This window comes from Dermacentor variabilis, chromosome 4, assembly GCF_050947875.1.
Source record: "Dermacentor variabilis isolate Ectoservices chromosome 4, ASM5094787v1, whole genome shotgun sequence".
In the NCBI taxonomy this organism is placed as follows: domain Eukaryota; kingdom Metazoa; phylum Arthropoda; class Arachnida; order Ixodida; family Ixodidae; genus Dermacentor; species Dermacentor variabilis.
The window spans coordinates 130136036-130156112 of record NC_134571.1 but is presented as its reverse complement, the minus strand read 5'-3'; the positions used below and the strand labels follow the sequence as shown (position 1 = coordinate 130156112).

Here is a 20077-nt window from a genome sequence, read left to right as displayed (position 1 = left end):
GAACCTCAAATTCGCCAGTGCATAAAAGTGCAAAAGGGTATGCAAATATGAATGTCATTACGCATACAGCCGGTCTTCTCACACTGTTTGCGTTCATGCATGTTTCTATGCAGATAGCATTTCCGCTCGGCAACGCGGAAGCCTCTAGTAAACAAATTCATCGCCGGCTCCCTTCCCGTTCAAAGACTGACAATATTTTGTTTTCTCACGTTTTTTCTTACTCGGCGAAAATACAAGATGATTATAATCATGACGATAATGTCCGCGACAAGCGCCACAAAATTTGAACAGCGTGAACACTGATGCCTGCGCGCATAGGACCGAGCACACTGTGGGCGCTAAAATAAATGATTCAGCACCGAAGAAAAAAGTAAAGGATACTTTTTCTCCCTCGACTTTGTATATCCCAATACGCTCAAAAATATAAATTTATCATGTTTTTCATTCCTTTATATTCTTGCATCCGGTGAAGACTTGAATCAGACATGGAGACACAATCTCTATAGTGCGATTCACTGCATGCGTAGAAGTATTCATTGAGACTGCGAAAAGTTACGAGGTGAGAATAAACGGCAAATATCTTAACTGCTTAGCGGTTTCAAGACGGCATAGTCCTGTTCAGGAACGCTGAAAATGACGTGCAACAAATTAACTGGTGGCCTTAGCCGAGAAAGTGTAAGAGTAAGGTTATTACTATTATTATACAAAAGACAAAGGTAATGTACAATAGCGTGGCAAGAAATCGAGAACTCGTGATTGGCAGTCGGTCTCTAGAATGTGTGTAAGAGAACGCTTCTCTAGGCCAATTACTTACATGCAACCCTGATCACTAGAAGGAAATATACAGAAGAGTAAAAATGTATTGGAGTGGTTCCGACACGCGTTACCAAGTAATGACCGGCCGCTTACCGCTATCCTTGAAAAGTGCACAGTTATTGACCTTGTGCCTGTAGTAACAAATGAGGCATAAGCTTAGAGGTCAACAAAAAAGCCTGAGAATAAGAACCACGACATGAGCGATGGAGCGAAAAAAAAATGTTAGATGTAACATTGAGAAACAGGAACTGAGCAGTATGGAGCAAATGGGGGTGGTTGATATTCTAGCTAACATTAAGAGGAAGAAATGCCGTTGAGCAGGACATGCTATGCATAGGGCAGATAACTGGTGGACTGTTAGAGTTACAGAATGGGTACCAAGGAAGGGAAGCGTAGTCAGAGACGGCAGATAATTAGATGGTCTGGAGAAATTAGGAAATTTGCAGGCATAATGGCGTCTGGTGCAAGACACGGGCAGTTCGAGATTGTGGGACATATTTTCGTTCTGCAGTGGACACCAAAATAAGATGCTGATTTTGATGATCGTAATGGCGATAACAATCGTTATGATATTTCTTGCATAATTAACACAGAAGCCTATCAATTAATTACTACGAGCATTCTCTCCCCGTGCCTACAGCCATTTGAAATACAGCTTTCGTTGCCCGTATGGAAAGCTCCTGCTAGCGATAGGCGACTGCATCGGCACTACTACTTCGCCCCCAACAAACTTGCCCAACGCACTGCAGTAAGGGTGTGTTAATGTTGAACCGGTGCTAAAAGCCCAACGTGAAGGCCTTTCACCGCTGGCAGTACAGTTGTACGGCGCGATTTATCACAAAAGATAGATGTACACCATGAAATTTACCTGTTCTCCCACGCACAAGCCATCCGGCTTTCCGCAAAGAATTGTATCCCCTCTTGTAGGAAAAGGCATCACGCACGTGCGCAAATCCACCGATGTTGTGTGAAATTTCGGGATCTGGCCCTCGACAACGACGAGGTGATGGTTTCGTTTGACGTTGTGTCTCTGTTTACTTCCATTCCCACAGACATAGCCCTGGAAGCGTGTGCCGCCGTTCTCGAAGCCGAACCGGCTCTACCGGAAAGGTCGCCAATTCCTGTCCCCGACTTGAAGAGGCTCCTCACTTTGTGCCTGGGCGACACCTACTTCTGTTTTGATCAGGTAATCTACAAGTAAGTCCACCGCACGACAATGGGTGCCTCAGTCTCGGCGACAGCTGTGAATCTGACGTTGAAGTGGCTGGGAGGTCACGTGCTTGCTTCTTTAAGCCCAACACCAAAAATTTTTCTGCGCTACGTCGACGATTGGTTTTGCCTGATTGAGCGCTGTGCTTTGGAAGCTTTCACCACGCATCTTAACAATCAAGCATATTCCATTCTTTTCACGGTAGAGATCGAGGCAGACCAGAAACTTCCTTTTTTTTTTTGTGTGTGTGTGTGTGTGTGTGTGTGTGTGCTGGTGAAAAGGAGCAACGGTGTATTTTTTTTTTTTTTCAACGTTTACAGATTGAGTATGCACACTGGCAGGTACCTCAAGTTCATGCATCCATTCATCCTGATACTCACAAGAAGTCAGTAGTTGCCTCCCTTTTGGGCCGTGCGAGCCGCATTTGCACTAATGCTGAAGACCTGAATGCCGACGTGCAGACAATTCGGAAGGATCTTTCGACGAGCAGTTACCCCCCTTCGGTGATGAATGCTGCGGGACACCGTTTGTCCAGCCATTTCCAGCCTGCTAGTGCCCGTCGAAAGAAACTCGCTCCCATTTCTCGGGTGCCCGGGATAGGCGGGACATTATTACGCGTGATGCGTAAATATAACGTTGAGGCAACTCCCGTTCCTGTGCGCAAACTGAAACAAGCACGCGGGAGTATGAAGGACCAGCTACCGAAACAACCATTTGCTGGCGTTGTTTACAAGATCAGCTGTGCGGATTGCGATAGCGTCTACATCGGGGAGACGGGCAACATTAAACAGCTGCTCCGCGAACGTCAGAACGACGTGGATGGGAAAAGAGTGGCGCCGAATGCTTCGGTAGAGCACGCAGCAACGACTGAGCAAAATGTAGAGTGGGTGAACTCTATAGTATGATCGGCCACGAAAGAAACCGCAAGTCACGCCTTTACCTAGAGCCCCTCGAGATACAACGTTTTTCTTTTGTAACGTTTCATCCCGACCAGGCGGACTTCCGTCAAACTCACGTTTAGCGCCATTTATACATCACAGAAAGCCTGCCCAGCGTGACGTAACGATCGTCCCATGGCGCCGTCACGTTCTGTGCAGCCACATAAAAGACAAATCCTAGATGCGTGACTTCTATCGGCAGGCAAGAATAATAGAAGAACGGCAGATTGGGCGAGCTAATCGTTTTCCATAATGTTTAACAAATTTGGAGGAAGCTTAAGCTTCGCCTTTAAGAGTGGAATGCGATAGCATTCAAAGAACCCTGACTGCTTTTCATGCTTCCGGGCAATTGTAGCTTATGTAACAGTGACGTTTACCGGGAAGCGCTGGCGGTGAACGCTATGCACGAAGGCAAGCTTTGTGGTAGAAACGCGGCCTCTTGCGTGGGTCGATCTCCTGTTATTGTTCATGTTATGTTCATATAGAAGAGCTAACATAAAATATAAGCACTGTCGTTGTTTTTTCATTATATTTGCGTCCCGGCCCACAGAAAAGAGGATGGGATGCACACGGTGTTGTGTGCGTGTCCCATCCTCTTTTCTGTGTCCTGTGTCCTTAGCGGTGTTTTCAAGCACTATGGAAGAATAAAAGACATGGCTAAGTTTTCAAAACCGCAAAAAAATGGTCAAAGGGGGGAGTCTGGCAACGACCGTCGACGATCTGAACCCACCCATTTGGCCGCCCATCATCGCGCGAGAGAATGTTTGTCGGTGTGAACGCGCCTTCATTCCACAGCAGCCCCGGAAGTTTATTTCTGGTTATGACTAGGCATAGTCCACCCATTCCTTGGCCAGTACCGCTTAGTGAGTATGAGTCACGAGTCAGATGGAGAACAAAGACGACGACTCCTCGAACAGTGTTGGAAAAACATGCAAGCGGGCGCCACATATCGGCGCGACGTGGCACGCCGGGCGACCCCTTCTGGATGGAAGGAACAGCTCCCTGGCAGCTACGAAACGTCTTTTGCACAGTGGCGAATCTTAAAGGCGTTCTATTCCTCCTGCTGCGTCCGTGGCATAATGGTTAGACTTGGAGTATCGGGCTTCTGTACTTAGAGGTCTTTTGTTCCAATCCGGTCGTTGGACAAATAAATATATATATATATATATATATATATATATATATATATATATATATATATATATATATATATATATATATATATATATATAACATCAATGCGACGGCGAAAAGTTGCTTGGAGTGTCCATATAATTGTCATCGCAGTAGCGTACTTGGAATCGCAAGCCAAGCCAGCCAGTTGATTTTAGGCAAAAGGCAATGACGCGATTATTTAGGTCTCGCCGAGATGCCTTACCACTATAATGCCACGCGCGCATTACATTTCTTTTTGCCCGCGACGAATTATTCCCCAGATTATCGCTGTTATCTAGTTATTGCTCGGCCGCAAACGCGCCCCACTGCATCCATAAATTATTCAATGCTGTCGCCAATACTACAGCTGAAGAGTTTTGTCTAATCTGACTGCGCGCGATACGAATGCTGTTGGACATTGTCAAAGGTAGGCGAGCACCAGCAATTACTTTGGAATGCACGATAGAGGATACGTGTATGAATAGCCGACGGACTTGAACCAGGCCCCGGACACTGGGGCCACTTTGGTGTTTCTGCCAGCGAGGGCGCTGCAGTCGTAAATTTCGCTTTATGTCTGCCACCAGGTGGCGTTGTTTTCGTTGAAAAATTATGCTGCAGCCTACATCGAGCCTGCTAAATTCACATTGCAGAAACATAAATAAAAAGTGGAATAAAAAAATCGAGATTTCGGGCTTAATAACGTTGCATATATGGAACCGCACAAAGTGGTCATCTCGAGCAGAAACAAGCCGAATCCGTAGTCGATCCAGTTTCGGCTGTGGTATCACCGTGGGAGGAATCACGTCGTCGTTCCTTTGCCGTCGTTTCAATCGGATGTGTGGTAGGACTCGTTTATTAGTGCTTTCGGAGTTTTATTGCGAAAGCAATACTGCTCGAGGTTTCCGCTCTTGACCGTCGTCCTGGAGAATCCACCACTGACATTTAGCGTTATCTATGTGTGACGTCATGCCAGCTGTGGAAAAGCGGCCCCCCAACTCGGCTCGTCGCAGTCGTCCCAGCGAATCATCCACGGTATGTCGGATGATGCGTATAAGGTGAAGCTGCAGCGATGTGCTGCAGCTAAGAAGCGGCGGCGTGCGGAAGAAACGGATGAAGAGCGGGAACAACGTTTAGCTAAACGGCGTGCATATTATGCAGCCAGGCGAATGCGTTCAATATCTCTTGATCTGGGTGCATCTACAAGTATCGTGCATGCTCTCAATGCTGACGCGACTTTGGCGACACCTGATCGTTCGACAGCAAGCCTTATGGGTGCTTTAAATGGCGACGAGACTGCATCTACACATTCGATGAGCAGTATGGAACTCTACAACCTGAACAGAAGATTGCTTTCGCAATCCACTAGGCTTAGCCAAGCTAAGCCTCTGCCAATTTTTTATCAAAACGCATACGAAAAACAGAAATGGCGCTCAGCGCACGCGCGACCGGACATCGCGAACGTCTCGGGGGTAATATGAGACGTTGATCGTTTAAAACTTCAAGGGAGAAAGAAACAAACCTCTTCATTGGAACGCAGAGAATTCTGGCGGCGTGTGTAAGGTCGCCTACATGCTACACTGCATGGGTGAGGGGTTCATACATTGAAAAGTGCTAAGAGAAGGAAAAAGGCAGACAAAAAAAAAAGGATGTGAGAAAGACGAACTTGGCATTTACGAATGTTCGCTTTTACTTCGTGCAAGCTGTAGCGTATCAGTTTTACTGCTTCAGGTATAGTTACACCACTGCCGCATTTAAACTAGGTTATACTGGGTAGTATATATAGAGCAAATTTGGCGCGCTAGTGACTCAGACACTGTTTGTTTAATAACGTAAATTAAGTCTGTTTGCAGTGTGTAAGGAAGGAAGATCGCCAACGCGGCGATCTCAAGGATAGATCGCAAGCGATCGCACAGACGATGAGCGATCGACATGCAGAAAGCACTAATGTCGCATTGAACAAGTGCATTGTAATATGAAGTAGTCCGGTAATTCATTCGTGATTACTGTCGCATGCTGGTTATAGTATTTATGGCTTTTGTTACCTGCAAATAATGACACTAGGTGGCGACTACCTTTCTTCGAAAAACGTGTGCTCCGAATGGTTGCATGAACCGCAACAACTCTTAATTGAATCTTTTGTATATTCAGTCTTTCTTCAATAAATGTGTATATAAATACTGATATCAAATGTTGGCATAGCGGACCGTTGTTCCTGCAGTTACGCAACGTGCGTAAATAATTTTTTAAACAACATTCTGCTACACATGGGTGGTGTCTGCATTACGCTGTCTAGTGAACGCATTTGTTTATGCAACAGTTTGCTCGTGTTTAACAAAATGTAAGATATCTGCATTCCGCACTGCTGCTATCTTTTGCCACACAAGTGACACTCGCCTAAGCACGGGATAAATATTAACGACCAGCACAAATAGAAGCCAGAAAAAAATAAAACGCACCTAAAGGTACTGTTCATCCCAAAGAAAGATGAAATTGCAATATGCGCGTAGGCACTTCTCCACAGAACACGTGTGAGGACGCCGCGGGAACCTAAACTGGAATTAAACAGAAAGAAGGCCACCCGCTTCGGCTTTCGTGAATGCGACACGATGACTGCTGCGCATGCGCACACCGTTCACAACGAGGCCCAGTGGCCAGAAACGCGCTAGTATAGCGTTCCGCGTGACTTTAGCCCTAGTGAAGCGTCCATTCTTAAGCTAAGTGTTCTGTGCTTGAACCGTGAGCCAAGAAATTTAGATTCGACAGTCGACGACCGGGCTCACCACTGTTCGTTGCGATATGCGTGTTCACCGTTTTCCTTCAATTAGAAGCTTAAGTTCCGCTGTGTTTGCTTTCCCGTCGCCAGTACCACGTGACAATAAGGTACCGCCATTCATGAAGTGCGGTACACTGCCAAGCACGAGTACACACGACGGCACCCAGAAGTTATTGGATTGCAAGAGTCTTCACTCACTCGCTTTGACATGGACGCTCCGGCTGACCACGGTCCCGAGGGCGTTGGAAGCCCTGCACCGATATCGGGTCGAGTGCGCGTCCTGGCGATATTCTTCTCCGCGGAAAGGGAAGAATTCGAGGGTCCCGTCCGGCCTGACGCGGCGCAGTCCGGGCAGCGGCTCCAGGGGCAAGCCGGTCTCGTTGGTCCACGTCACTGAGGGCCGAGGCTGTCCGGACGCCGAACAGGAGACCAGCGCGCCCGTGGAGTTGGAGAAGATCGTCTGCACCGGAGGCTCGCGCAGGAACGCAGGCGGGGCGGCGCCGTTCGACATAGGCGGCAGGGGCTCGCCACGGGCACCTGCGTCACGAAGGGCAAGAAAAAAAAAAGAAAGGTACGATTTACAGGCTTCAGGAGCAGACGCGCAGTTGCGCATCTCACCACAAAACGTGCGTTACAAAGCAACGGTCGCCGGTTTAGTCCTAGGAAAGAGCGTCACAGCTTCGCCAGTAGAACGAACCGCTGACAGCAATAGTGAAGTGTTGATATAGTCTGTGACAAGCTAAGAATTCAGTACAAGCTCCATCCGCAAAAAAAATGCAGTGCACCTGTTCTTCAGCTCCGTACGGGAACCGAGCCGGCTGGAGTCTGCACTTTAGTCTGCTAACGTAAACGCTACAATAATAGGGAAATAAAAGCTGGTTATTGCAAGCTAAAATATGACCTTTAGTTGTGCATCGATATGATAGGATCACCCGTAAAATCTCGCAAGACGTGCAGTCTTCACCCTAAATGCAGCGAGACAAGGACAGATCCGTACGCAGAAAACAGCCGTTTGAAACGCGTAAAACCACTTGGCGTCCCAGAAATAAGCGAAGCTAGCTTGCTGGCGCATCCATGCAAATTGTGTTTGAGTTGGCCAGCGTACATATAACCTTTTATTCTTAGGCAAACTAAAGCTAGTACTTATATGGGCGGTACGAATTGCACTAAATATCCAGGTAATAAAAAACACGCACGGTGTCATGCACCCAAAGGCACATGCGAACAAAGTACAATCGATGTCCCCGAGCACTCGCCGTCACAGGCGCTGCAGGGACGAAGAAAGCCGGCAGCGGGCGATGCGCGTGCTTTGTCACAAAGCAAACTTTCCCTGCCACCGCTTCCCTTTGCCGCATTTCACTGTGCGGCGCCTCCGACGCTTGGCAGATCACGTGACCTACTACACTGTGCGCGCGCTGTTCTCAAGGCGCCAGCCTTCACGGCTCGCCCTCGCCGTCGCACCCGCCGCGGCGGATTACGCGACCCCCAACGGTCGGCGCGTGGTACACGCATGCGCCGTCCAAGTAGGGACAGCACGGCTGCACTGACGACGCGAACGATCCAGGAATGTCTGTGGAGTTGCGACGAGTATCGATGTCTCGCACAGCGCGCGGTATATGGGCTTTCGGACGAAAGAGTACTGGACAAAGAAAAAAGCAAGTCCAGAAGAATTCGTTGAAATGCAAGGGCATTTCTCATAAGATGTATAAGAAATGCCTCATCATGCCTCTAAGCAAAAAAAAAAGTGAAAAAGGAAGGCCTGCTTGAAAAGCGATCTGATTATTTTGTCAAGAGGCTGAAAAACATGCTGAGCTTCTTGGAAAAACTTGAAGCGTTTTAAACACGCAGGACGTAGAAAAGGAACACGCACGACATACCCCATGTGGTGTGTGTTCCTTTTCTGCATCATGTGTGTTTATAGCGCCCCAGGTTTTGCTAAGAATGCATTGGGCCAACTAGCCCACCTATCCATATTTGTGCAATGCTGAGCTTACAACGATACATTTTGTTCAAGTGCGCATACCCTGGCATACGAATGCTCTCCGGCATACGAGTGACGGAGAGCACAACATTTGTGTTTAATGTTGCAAGCGTATAGCTTTGATGCCCGCAGCATGTAATGTTGTCTACCTCTGCAAGAATTGTCGTTCGTTTCAGAGACACACCAATCAATGGTGGTCAATGACTGGATGGTGGTGGAGGTCAATGACCAGCTACCCTACGAGTGATGGAACAAAAAAAAAAAGAATAATACACGCAGCGTTAAGAAACAGAAATACATAGCAGTAGACGGCTAAACACTCTATATCCATGGAGTGATCTCTGCCTCTCCCCTTTTCGTTAATATCTCCAAGAAGATTAATAGGAGTAGAACAGACCACGTAATGCGTAAATCAAATAGGCGGTGCACCATTAGGGTTATATATAATGTGGGTGCAAAGCGGAGGGAGAGGCCGTCTAGTGGACGGCGAGGAACCAGGTAGTGCGACGAAATTGTGGAATCTCCGGGGCATAGGATGGGGGAGTGCATTGACGTATACCAAAAGCAATTGGGGACCGGTAGGAGGTTCCTTCATCCTACAGTCGGCATAAAATGGTCTTATCGTGATAACGATGTAGTCACTTTGACAGACTACAAGCCTACATACGCTACCTAGAACGAAAAAAAAGAACGGCTTCGCCAAACACACGCTGCTTCGATGTACTCGTTCGATGCAGCCGGTACTCCGTCCTTTATGCGGCAGCGTGAGACAAGAAAAGGGCGTGGCACGGACATGCGTCTCGCAGTCCTTATACAGATGTTCAAACGGCAGTTTTTTTTTTTCTCTCTCTGTCTCTCTTTGATAGAGGAGCCTCTACTTTCTATCTTGATCGATAGGAGAAAGTATAGAAGATCTCGACGAGCAACAGAAAATGGTGACTTAGAATTGCGCAGAAAATCATTGGCCAATTTCGACCGGTGTCTTTAGCTTTGACTACTGATGCTTTCGACCGCAGCGTGACAAACCCTCAATCGGCAACAGTTAAAAAAATTATGCAGTCTCGCAAGGAACACGGCCGCATCGCAGAGAAAGCGTTTATAAAAGCAGTTTTTTTTTTACTTTCTTGTGTTACTGGTTCAAATATTTATCGGCCTGTGCCTACGTAAGCGTAGAAGGTGTCAAGTTTAAGTGGAAATTATAAGGTCGGAACTCGGAATCTATACGTAAACAAAGTCTCTTCACAGCTTTGCGGGACTTTTCGGGATCACTGATCGAAGCCCAGCGAAGCTCTTTTACAGGAATCTCTTTCGAACGTCTTGGACGTTTGAAAAATCCGTAATTAGTAGAAATTCTTAATTTATTGCGACTCGCGCATTAATGCAAATCTTCGTAGTTTCGCGCGCACACCGTAAACAACGCCTTCCGTAACCCTAAGAATTTTCGCCTCGATCCCAGTTTTAGGGAGGTACTGGCTTTCACGATATCCTGGACATGTTAGCCTGGCTGATCGCCTGACATGCTACTTCAACTGCTGGGCGATGATTATGTTATACACAGTGATAAACTCAAAAACGGCACATACAGTCGCATACAGCAACATACATACATACATACATACATACATACATACATACATACATACATACATACATACATACATACATACATACATACATACATACATACATACATACATACATAGATACATACATACATACATACATACATACATACATACATACATACAGAAATATTTACAAAGACCGAGGGTGTGTAGCTGTTCTAAGCTCGAGTCCCGTTGCAGGGGTGTAGCGTCGCCTTCAGCGACTATTTATTCTGCAAGGCTCGCGATTGCGTGCTGCGGCCACGCATCCTTTGCGAACTCGAATACAAGCAAAAGCCCGCGAACAAAATCCCCGCGCGACTGGCCGCTCGAGGCACTTTGCGCGTATCCACGGGCTTCTCTTTTTTTCGCATTCGGAAAAGCACTTTTATGTAGCACGTATTCAGCAACAGAAAGCTGTATCCGGAGTTCTTCACCGTTGCTCTACAATTTTCTCATTAACGCTTTTCATCTAACTATAATATTTGAGACGTTGCTTGATTCATTAGGACTAATTACGTAATTCGGCGAAAAGCAAAGAAAAAATAATCTGAGCTATCTCCAAGCGACGGCAAACAACATTATCACGGTTGTGTCCAGCTACGTGGCATTTGCATATTTCTAAATCTTGGTGCATAATAGCTGCGGCACCCTGCATAACTGTGTCAGAGACGTGTGCCTAAACGACGTCCTATGTCTCTGTCGCAAATTTCGATAATGCGAAGAAGCCGCGGTGGGCTTTTACGCTCTGTACATTGCGAAGATGCAAATTCTAGGTAAGCGAGCTACTGGCTATTTGACCTACTTCATTTTGTACCGTGAAAACCAACTTATCTCACGTGCCCGCTCGCTGAAAAGACGGAGCGCTCTCATGGGCGCTTTGGTTCTCTTTTCCTTTATTTCTTTTTTTGGTCAGTGTACGTCGCGGCGTGATAATGGTGCGTGGCAGAGCCTAATGAGGCGGTCATGACTTACGGCGTCGGGGAGGATTAGAAGGCAGCGCGATAAAGCTCCCTGCCTCCCTGCCTTCAACTCAATGCTTCGGAGCTTTGTGTTGAGAAGCATATGCAGCGATGACAGTAATGGGGAAAGGTCATTTCGAAGGAGAACTGAAATTCGGAATAGTTGGTGTAGATTTATCATGATGTCTCGGGCGCCAAGCAAAATACGAAAGGAAGAGGGCGGAAAAACGGCGCTTCATTTCGAAGCGTATACTGCTTAGTGGCCGGCGTTTACTCTTTGAAAAGATAGTGGCCTGGTATGAAGGATTGAAAGCCCGTCGATAATATAACGCTAGACACAGACACGCATGAAAGCAGGGAACACACGACGAGTGCTTGCGGTGTGTCCCCTTTTCGACCTTGTTTGCTTTTAGTGCTAAGTAGGGGTTATGCGAAAGATTGCAATTCGGATTTTCCCTACTATTATATAGTTTCCCCTACTCAAGATGGCCTACCAGCCACTCAGGGCAGCGCTTAAGCCGACAGTAAGCTTGCAAACAGTGAGCACGAAGTAAGGAAGAGATGGTGACTAGGATAACGGCACCATCTTGAGTGTTGCTGCATTATTACCGGTTTTAGGTCAACGTCCACTATCTTGTGCAGGTCAGTGCGGGGAAGCGCGCTAGCAGGATGTCGCATATTTCCTACCTGATCAGTTCAATATACTGACTGAAAGCCTGCCGGAAGCTTTTGGTACCAGCGAAATCAATCGTTTATATATATATATATATATATATATATATATATATATATATATATATATATATATGTATATATTCGTATCGAAGTCCCAGCAGATTTTTCGCGCTCTGTAAACTGTTGTTGTTGTTACTATTATTTAGCGTCATTAATTTACTACAAGAACCTGTGTGCGATGCGATGGTTTGGTTCGCTAATACCTGTTTGTCTTTAAACGAGCAAAAAAAAGCAAATATAGTATGTTTAACATATCCGCTCAATTCGACGGTTGCCGAATTACCCCTGTTTTTGCATGGTCATAAATGACCTTCATGCAAATGCAGGCCAGTGGAGTCCGTGAGCGCAACGAAATGTCTGGGCGCATTCTTTGACAATGATTTAAAGTGGCACGAGTAACTTAGTACAAGTTTGTAGGAGACTCAAACGCGTCGTATTCCTGCTGTTTAACATTACATTTTTTTCCACCGACATCTGGGAAAATAAGGATTGCGAATGCCCTTCAGGACATGCAGCATACCTAGGAACGGGGTAACACTGTATTCGTTTTGCTATGCTCGTTGGCAGTCTTTTATCGACAAGCATCTCGAAGAGTGCGCTAAAATGTATTGCGTACAATTCTTCCGTGACTGACTGCGCTCATTTGTTTTTGTCTCGAGGCCTCCGCTCGCCTAAAATATCTGTTTATAGAAACAGTTGCTTTACGATGCTTCTGGAACTCCGACTTCAAACGCTATTATATTGCTCCTAGGGGAAAAGTCATAGGCTACATTGTACCCCATTGTACAAGTAGACATGGCAGAGTTAGAAGGCGTGTGTATACGTTCCTCAAATACTCAATAAAATCCCTGATTATGTTTTTCGCTCGACTTACAAAGCGTAGCTTAAAGAGTGTGGCTAAGCTATTGCCAAACTTCATATGTTTGTTGTCTCTCTTTTTTTTTCTTCTGTGTCTCCTTGTTTCCTCGATCTTGCTGTCAGTTGGATTCCTGCTATTGTTTAAATGACGTGATTCTTTGTGTGCGAACCCAGTGATCTTTGTTGACATCGTACTTTGCGCTCGCCGATGTTGCCAGGCCTAGTCACGCAAGCCTTTTTTTTTCTTTTTGCTTTGACAGGCCCCATATGTAATATACCGCACTGCAAGATGGCAATAAAGTGTTGTCATTATTATTATTATTATTATTATTATTATTATTATTATTATTATTATTATTATTATTATTATTATTGTTGTTGTTGTTGTTGTTGTTGTTGTTGTTGTTGTTGTTGTTGTTGTTGTTGTTGTTGTTGTTGTTGTTGTTGTTGTTGTTGTTGTTGTTGTTGTTGTTGTTGTTGTTGTTGTTGTTGTTGTTGTTGTTGTTGTTGTTAAAGAAAACATTTTTCATGCACCCTTTTTAGCACAAAGCTACAAACAAAACCTTTATGGGTGTGTCAGAAAGAAATCATTTCACTTAAAAGGTCTGGCAATCGATTTTTAAGGACCTAGTTTTTTATGACGCAATGCAAAGCTCACCCTCGATAGTGTTTACATCTGCAGCGGTTACCGCCAAAAGCACGTAGATATTTAGTAAGCAGAATTTTTCGATCTGAGCCACTCCTAAAAAAGGAAGTTCCTCCTCCAGCAACGCTGAGAAGTGAGAGCGATGTCGATAGCCCGCCTCGCAAATTGGGAAAGCCGCCCGTCTTCCTGCTTTCACAGGAGTAAGTATAACTGGGGTTAACCACCTACATGTTAACCTGTTCAACCACTTTTGAAAATAAAAACAAAAGCTGGTGCAATAAGTTCGCGTTGTTGTACAGACACTTCTTATATTTGTACACCGTTTTGCCCAAAAGACACGCCTATGTCATGGCTGGCTGGCCCCGTCATCGTTGTTCTGTCGATAGACGAGACAAGCCAACTCATCGAAAACGAAGGCGAAGGCAGCGCCACTTTTCTGCTAACTACAAACGAAGGCTTATCTCCACATTGCAAGTCAGGAAAAACTTATAATAATAAAAGTATACTGCATCTCAATACTAATAAAAAGACCAGTAATCGCGTACACTAGTAGAAGGTCACGTGGTGGACCTCTTATGCAGCTTCATGTTTTTGACGCGTGGGGCGCCAAAGGTCCCTTTTCGAGACTTAGTGATAAATTAAATCTATAAACCTACGTTTATTAAGAAACATATGGCTCGTTTAAACAACTGCGATAGGGAATCATTCCATCAGCGGGGTTACCTATCGAGTCATATTCTGAGCGGTTGCCTGTCCCTTTAAAGAAACATTCATCCTGGTCCAGGGATCGAACCCGGGGCCAGCAGCTGTCCAGGACGGTCACTCTGCCACGTGACCTAACCAGGGTGCTAGCAAGGACCGAACCACCATCTGATGCCTAGGCCAACGGTATGTAAAAGGATGCCTTTAGTGCCTGCAGATTTTGCCTCCCCGGGCTTTCTCATTTATACGCATCTAATACTCTTTTGTTTTTGGCTCAAAACGTCCGACGCGAGAGAGACCTAGCAACTCGATTGTTGCTTCGAACCTTCAAACATCGCATTTCCTATCTGAAAAGGCAGTGCTCCGGCTAAAGTGAGCAACGAAGAAAGAGAAGTACAAACAGCAAAACGGTACGGGCCGCGTTGTTGACACATCGTTTGCGGGAGAACCCGAAAACAGGCGGTGGAAAGACGCCGCCGGTATCGGCACCCTGCTGCCTCTTCATTTCCGGAGACAGACCACGCAGCCGCGCCTGCATTGTAGGAACCCGGATCCCTCTACAGTTTGCTGCTAACCGCAAAAGGAAACTCAAACACGCGCACTCGTTAGTGAATGTGCTTCCAGTCAGACAACGAAAGAAAAAGAAATGTACGCGAGAACTGCGAGGCCGAAAAAGAAACGGATACTCTTGAACAGAAGGGATTGCCCGCAGCATGCTTTGCTGGATGCATGGCGTCCTGCCTCGTTATCACTGCGTTTGCCAAAGCTCGAGCCACCAAACCTCACAGACGCGCCGTGCGAACACGGCAGCTTACAAAGTACAAAAATTAGAAAGATATGAGCCAGCAAGGGGGGGGGGGGGGGAGGGCAAACGAGACCGCCCTCAAGGGACTGCAGACAGACGCCAACTTTAAAAGCACAGCTTATAGCTATGCTTATAGCTATGCTTATAGCCCTAATTATATGCGCAGCTTATAGTTAGGGCCCTTAGTTCTCGGTTTTTATTTATTTCTTTACTGCGACAGCAGTCAGGAGCTCGAATTCGGGTTTGACTCGTACGCCCGCCCATTCTGTTGCGCGGACGGCGACCCTTGTCGTCATCGACGACGCACTGTGATGATTTCTGTCGCCGTCGAACCACCTAGTCATGACCGGCATCGTCATCGACACAGCGTGAACAAAAATAAAAGCCCTCCAAAACCACCTCCTCTGGGACCTGATCCCGTGTCATTGAAGTCATGTACATTTGAGAGTCGGGTGAGCATAACCACTTGGCTAACGCGCAACTTATTTATATGTGTATATATTATTATGTGAGAGAATAAGTTTCAGCAAGACAAGAAAATCCAATCGCTACAGAAATTTAAGGTGTCTGAATAGACATTCAGATGTCAGGCAAGCTCATGCAAGCGTAAAGATGCTGGGTGATAACTGCAGGGTTTCACGCAGCAGACACGGACTCTGAGAGCTGCGGCGGCTGGGCATGTATTTCGGAGGCCAGAACGAGCAATATACTGTAACGGATGAGCATTACAATACGTGGCCATCGCGTAGGAATTGTGCTTGACACTCGACGGCGGTGTGTCTGAGTGCTGTATTCAGGGCTCGCGCTCACGAAAACAGCGTCGGTGGAACAAAGGAGGCGTACGTGACAATGGTAACCCTCGAACATGCTGCATACACACAATAGGGCATGCGCCTGGAATAAGGTGGTTGGTTAAAAAAAAACGCAATGACACAAGCGTCGACAACGTCAATGCCAACAGCGACGATACAGCGACGACACCAGACTGTTTACACAGTGGCACGCAGGGTCCACAGCCGCCGAGTGTACTGTATAGCAACACGGCAAATGTACGAAGAAAATGGTGTCACTCAACTTTCGTAGGCTGGCATTGCGTTATTCCGCTGGTGACATCAGTTGCAGTAAATGTCTGGGCCTCAGAGGGACCCGAGCGCCCACCGAGGTGAGAGGCCCCGCCGGCGATGCCGAAGCCTACCATCCCCCTTCCCCTGAAGTGTAATTACCAAAATTCTGTTTGAGGTTTCTTTTGAGTTGCTGCTACCTTTTCAACTTAAAGGGGCCCGGAACCACCCCTCGGACTTCGTGAAATGACATAGCCCGCGGGTAACATACGCTGCTGTGAATATTTCAGCCAAGTTTTGCTGTCGTTTGCGGCGCGTGGAGCTCGTAAGCCGCAGCACGAAATCACCCCTCTCCCAAACGCTCTCTTTTGAAACAGAATCCCGCTCTTCACTCCCTTCTGGACGCCTTATTTATACAGCCACGTTTGGCTTACGTTTAGCGCGTAGTGGACACCAAAATCGGAAGTCGTGGCATCTAAGTTAACGTCCCAAATGAAATGTCAACTGCGCGCCGCGGTGACATATACAAGGCAGAGCGTTGTGGGCACTCCCGCCTCATCCGTAGCCTTCGCAGTGCAATGCATTGAAGCAGGAACGGGAGCATAGCGGAGGCCACCCGTTTGGTTTCCAATAACTCCGCTTCTGTTGAACTCATTGAAGTACTTCTTGCGACAAAGTACTCCTGAAATAGCCTATTTTCTCTTCAAATGCCTTTATCCACTTCGATAAAAAGTGGTTCAGGGCCTTTTTGAAATTTTATTGGGGCTAAAGTCTTCCTGGATCATTGTTGGCGCTGACGCGAAGGGACCTTAATTCATACTATCACTTTATCTCTGCAAAATCCTGACAATAGGAGGACAAGCGCATTATAAGAACCAGCGGCTACTACCTCATCCGTATATATCACTTCAACTTTTTTAAATTTCTACTGCAAACACCATGCACAGACACAATATATTTAAATATATACAAAGGGCAAAATTTATCATAAATATTTAATGAGATGGGGAGGTAACCAACTAGCAATTTTGGTTTGCGTGCTTTTCTGACCCTGAAAAAAAAAACTGCAGACATCAGAGACCGAGTCTTTCGTCAACGCCATGTAAAATGCACGTGAATGATAGGCGTCTCAGTATTGCTTCTCTTTCCAGTAAGGAATGCTAACAACTCATGAAAAAAACACTGTTGTAATAATTCACAACATTAGGGATGGAAATATCACCACATGTATGCAAAAGTCATAAATATGCCTAATTCACTCGGTAACCTAAATTTGGCCAAGTCGGAGTCGCTCTAAATCACAATCAATAACAGTCATGCGCAGCAGCGATTATATTCAGATTTACAGCTAAAAAAAAAGGTGGTTCTAGTATCGCCGGAAAGGCGAAGAAGTGTTGGCGATACCAGAGTATAAGAAAATTACGCGAATGAAGATCACACCACCTAGTGACGCCAGAGTTTTGGTGGTGCCAGAGAACTCAAGCTGTGAACTTGAACTGTCTCCTACTGTGTCTCGAAGTACTCATATAATGCCGTCACTTCAGTGAACAATACTTTGAGGCCACACGAAGTGTCTTCAAGCGCAACTGTTATTATAGATAGATAGATAGATAGATAGATAGATAGATAGATAGATAGATAGATAGATAGATAGATAGATAGATAGATAGATAGATAGATAGATAGATAGATAGATAGATAGATAGATAGATAGATAGATAGATAGATAGATAGATAGATAGATAGATAGATAGATAGATAGATAGATAGATAGATAGATAGATAGATAGATAGATAGATAGATAGATAGATAGATAGATAGATAGATAGATAGATAGATAGATAGATAGATAGATAGATAGATAGAAATGAGAGAAGAAGGGAAACCGAGGGGCTCGATTTTGTTAATCACGACTATACAAAGCCAACAGACAATGAATTCAAGGAAAGCATCGGGGAAATTAGCTGTAGTTGAAGGTCAAATGTACAAAATATTAAAGAAAAGGAAATTGAAAGTGGATGATAAGATAAATTGTAAGGTCTAACAGGATGTGAACGTGGTACTTCCACTGTATTTGTGAGCACAGAAACGTTTAATAGTGCTCCACCTTCTCTCCGCGCCCAGTATCGTTACTTTTGTGTTCCCAATCGAATAGCCCTTTCAGTGCGCTGATTCTGAGAATAATTAAGGCCCACCTCGGGCATAATACAATAAGAGTCCTTGTCGTCTACATCTCATACGTTTCTCAAGGCTAGTTCATCTTGGTCGCCGAAGTCTTTTTCGTTGAAGGTAAGGACGGCGCCGTCACGTACGTGGCTTCGCCCCACCACTGTAGTTTCTCTCACAGAATCATACAGACGCGTGCAGCAGTGAACAGAAGGTTGGTGCCGAGCATTATACCGCTGCAGTCGGCCAAGGTTCTATAGAAGGATCGCAGGAATCTCGGACAGTGGAGCACCAGAGCGAGTAAGTGAAGGCATTACGCACTGATTCATGTCGACACTGCATTGCCCAGAGTGGCACAAAATGTGTGCATTGACGTCCGAGTACGGATACAATGAGCATTATGTGTGAGGCGTTCACGGCGCGTCTTCTGCTGCATGCGGTTAATGTGGTCCGTGCATGCGTATAGGATCCAGCATTCTCGGGAACTTGACCCTGTTAGATCGCTCTTCCACCCCTGTGGTATTCGACGCCCTCCTTTCCCTGTCACTTTCCTTCCGCGAATGGCTGCTTCCCATTCCTTTCACATACTCCGCTCTCCGTGGTCTCGAACGAGAATTCTGACGAATGCATTGGCCACTCCGAAGTCGCCGGTTCCCGCATTCCAAAGCCAAATCTCATCATAGGTCCCACCTCGTTTCCCGAGCCAGCCTCCTTCCCGAGTCCTCGTTGGCCGGCATATATTGTGGTGCTTGGTCGAGTCTTGCGTTGGCTTTCCGGCGCTGCACTTCGAAACAGTCGAAGATGCCTAATGCCCACAGCGCCGTGGCTTCTCCGGACCCGAATACGAAGCAACCCTTTCACCTCACCGGCCGCATGAATTGCGCGCTTCACTACTGCATCTGCTCTATGTGCCGGCTGTACGTATGCGCAGCCTATATACATTCAGTGCTCACAGAGCATGAATGACCTCATATGTGGTATTTTCAACATGAAGCAAACTTCGCGGGCAGCCATATCGCTCCCTTCATCTTGCACCACGTGGGGGCAACGTTCGCCAGCAGGACTTCTGGAGAAGCTATATTACCTAAACTTCTGAGTAGGCTGGGTTTGCATGCAGTATATATAATCAGACTTGGAAGTATCGTAATGTCATTTTATATTGCGTTCCGTTTACTTTCGTAACGTTGCGTGAGCTGTGACGTGTTCGTATGCTCCTCACGTGAAAATGAGTCGCCGGCACCGCCCCCTTGGCACCAGCATCTTATTTTTCTCGTGAATAAAAAATTCGTTGCAGTGACCACTGAAGTTTATTGTCAATATAAACGAGTAGCTTACGCGGTCCACAAGAACGAAATAGACACACCATCAATTGTTCCGAAGGATACTTCTGATATCCATAGCGGTTTGGGATGATGGCGGTACACATCAGCGTCGACAAGTATTTGTAGACGGCACGACAGCTTAACAACGACGACGGTTTGACAGCGATGGAATGACGAAGATGGCACGACATGATGACGGTTCGAGCAAGGCACCCGGTTAGCGATCAACTGCAAAACGGGAGCCGAATAAAGCTATACGCTTTAAAAAATTTTCAGCGGTGATTTAGTGGTACAAAAAGGATAGAAAGTCGGGCGAGTTGGTACGGTAACATGATCTCGAAT

The 20077-nt window shown here is 46.2% G+C and overlaps 1 protein-coding gene across 1 annotated transcript in view; it reads right to left on the bottom strand.

The window, feature by feature from the left end:
* Window positions 1-16383, bottom strand: part of LOC142578338 (cell adhesion molecule Dscam1-like) — a 170749-nt gene extending 154366 nt beyond the window's left edge. The window contains exons 1-2 of the mRNA XM_075687735.1: window positions 16344-16383; window positions 7091-7429 (exon numbers count right to left, since the gene is read on the bottom strand). Coding sequence (XP_075543850.1) covers window positions 7091-7429; window positions 16344-16383 — 379 coding nt within the window. The remainder of the gene's footprint in view (window positions 1-7090; window positions 7430-16343) is intronic.
* Between the last annotated feature and the right edge of the window lie 3694 nt (window positions 16384-20077).